Source organism: Epinephelus moara, chromosome 19 (genome assembly GCF_006386435.1).
Source record: "Epinephelus moara isolate mb chromosome 19, YSFRI_EMoa_1.0, whole genome shotgun sequence".
NCBI classification, from domain to species: Eukaryota; Metazoa; Chordata; class Actinopteri; order Perciformes; family Serranidae; genus Epinephelus; species Epinephelus moara.
In genome coordinates, this window is record NC_065524.1 from 4,479,461 (window position 1) to 4,481,603 (window position 2,143).

The window sequence follows — 2,143 nt, forward strand, 5'->3', positions numbered from 1 at the left end:
TATATATATATATACACACATACATATATATATATATATATATATATATATATACATATACACACATATATATATATATATATATATATATGTATGTGTGTATATATATATATATATACACACACAGTATGCCAGACCAGAGATGCAAGCCTATTCAGTTGAGTGGGTGGGGTCTATGGTCTGGAACCAGGCTAATATAAATATAAACATGGCAGGGATTGTGAAGGAGAGGTAAGAAACCCAAAGCAGCTTATAGTGAAAACCTCTCCTCTGGGATTTCTAATCTGTTCTAATACAAATAGTATTTCTCTCCTAAACATGAGAATACAATAGACAAAAAAGAAGCAATAATAACCATAAATGAAAGAGACACACATGAACACAACTAATACATTTACAATGGAGCATTAGTTAAATTAAATCTGCTGTTCATTTTCAATATTAACATTTATTAAACACATTATTATGTATTTCCCAACTTTCTCTTGATGAATTATGATGTCCAGTATTTATCTTCCCTATTTTATATATATATCTATATATAGAGAGAGAGATATATATAGATTTAATTTGTTGAACAGATTTAATTTGTTGCAGGGAAGAAAGATATGTAGCCTACTGGCCCAAACGATGTTATGTATAATGGATACATTCAACTACAGTAGAGTGCTGGATGGAGATCCCACTGAATCAAGTCTAGCAAACGCCGACGCCTGCGCGTCATACATCTATCCGTCTATGTATCCGTCCATCCATCCATCGACATCAGTTTATCACCTTGTAAAGTTTTATCCACAGATGTTGTTCAGCTGAAAGCGTGTAACGTTACAGCCCGGTATCAGGTGCTACAGGCTGCTGAATGAGTCATATCAGCAAACCGTCGGAAGAACCCCGGTATTCACTCAGTATTTCTTCATCACTTACCTCCTTTGTTGGGTTTGCGGTTAGCTACAGCATCTTTCAGAGACAGAGCTCTGTTGGGTTTCAGGACTGGTTTCTTCCCTTCGTGTCTGCTAAGCAGCTTGCTGACCTTCTGCTGGAACACGATGCCTCCCTGCGCCGCCATTTCGCTTCACTTCACACTGTGCTGTTACTCTCTAACTGTTAATCGAGTCTTAGCTAAGCGGAGAGCTGCTGTATGGACCTCAAAACAGAGAAAGAAAGCAAACTGTCTTCCCTTTAACGCCTGTCAGTTGTCTCATTCCTTTACTAAGCTCTGTGCAGCGCCATGTTTTGCCGTATGATGCAGTGTCGTAAAAAGATCAACCAGCTACAGCCGTAAATGCTGTCGTAACTTTTTTTTTTTTTTTTTTTATCTAGCCGTGTTGACATTAGAATGTAAAAATAACATGTGTCCCATATCATGCGCCATTAACAGGGCCATGTTTACGCTTCACTATGCCAACATTAAAACGCACCAGATTGCAGACATTGTCATCAAGTGCATTTTAATAATAAATGATCAAATGTTCAACAAATCAGGCTCAGCTGATTTTTTAAAACTCAGTAGCATTTAGTAAATACATTGATCCTTAAATATCTAACAGTCATCAAGTGCATTTTGATAAAGAGAAATTATGTACAGATCGTATAAATCTTCAATCTGGATTTGCAGACTTTATAGAGCTATAGTGCAAATATGGCTAAATTAGGGTGACCATATTTTGATTTCCAAAAAAGAGGACACTCGGCCCGGCCACGAGATAGCGTAGGCTACTTAAATGATACTAACAGTTTACTCAAAGATGCCTTATAATTTTAATATATTTAAAGTTTATATGTATGGATAGAAAATTCAGTTACAAAATAATATCTCTCAAAGACAGAAATTCAGATAGGCCCCTATAGATAGGGGACACATACACACACTAGAGTGTGGCTACCCGATCCGAGCCCAACGCGTCCCGACGGTAGGCCTACCCAACGGGTCGGCTGGGTTTGGTCAAAAATGCATAAATTGTATTCGGGCTCGGGTTGGATTCGGTCAGCTTTCAGTGAAAATGTAGTGTAAAAATAAATAAAATCCTATTGTCTGTCCTGTTTATTGCTTGGGGACTGTTATTTACGTGACAACACCTGAACAGAACACACACACACATTGGCTGTTTGTTTCTACCTCTCCCCTCACTGGAAGCCTCAGACC

At 37.8% G+C, this 2,143-nt stretch overlaps 2 protein-coding genes across 3 annotated transcripts in view; one reads left to right on the forward strand and one right to left on the reverse strand.

Moving 5' to 3' along the window:
• Nucleotides 1-1,266, reverse strand: part of chchd1 (coiled-coil-helix-coiled-coil-helix domain containing 1) — a 31,265-nt gene extending 29,999 nt beyond the window's left edge. The window contains exon 1 of the mRNA XM_050070751.1: nt 925-1,266. Within this exon, the coding sequence (XP_049926708.1) occupies nt 925-1,066 (142 nt within the window). The 5' untranslated portion in view covers nt 1,067-1,266. The remainder of the gene's footprint in view (nt 1-924) is intronic.
• Nucleotides 1-2,143, forward strand: part of borcs7 (BLOC-1 related complex subunit 7) — a 1,032,483-nt gene that overhangs the window by 441,973 nt on the left and 588,367 nt on the right. The gene's annotated exons all lie outside the window — the stretch shown is intronic.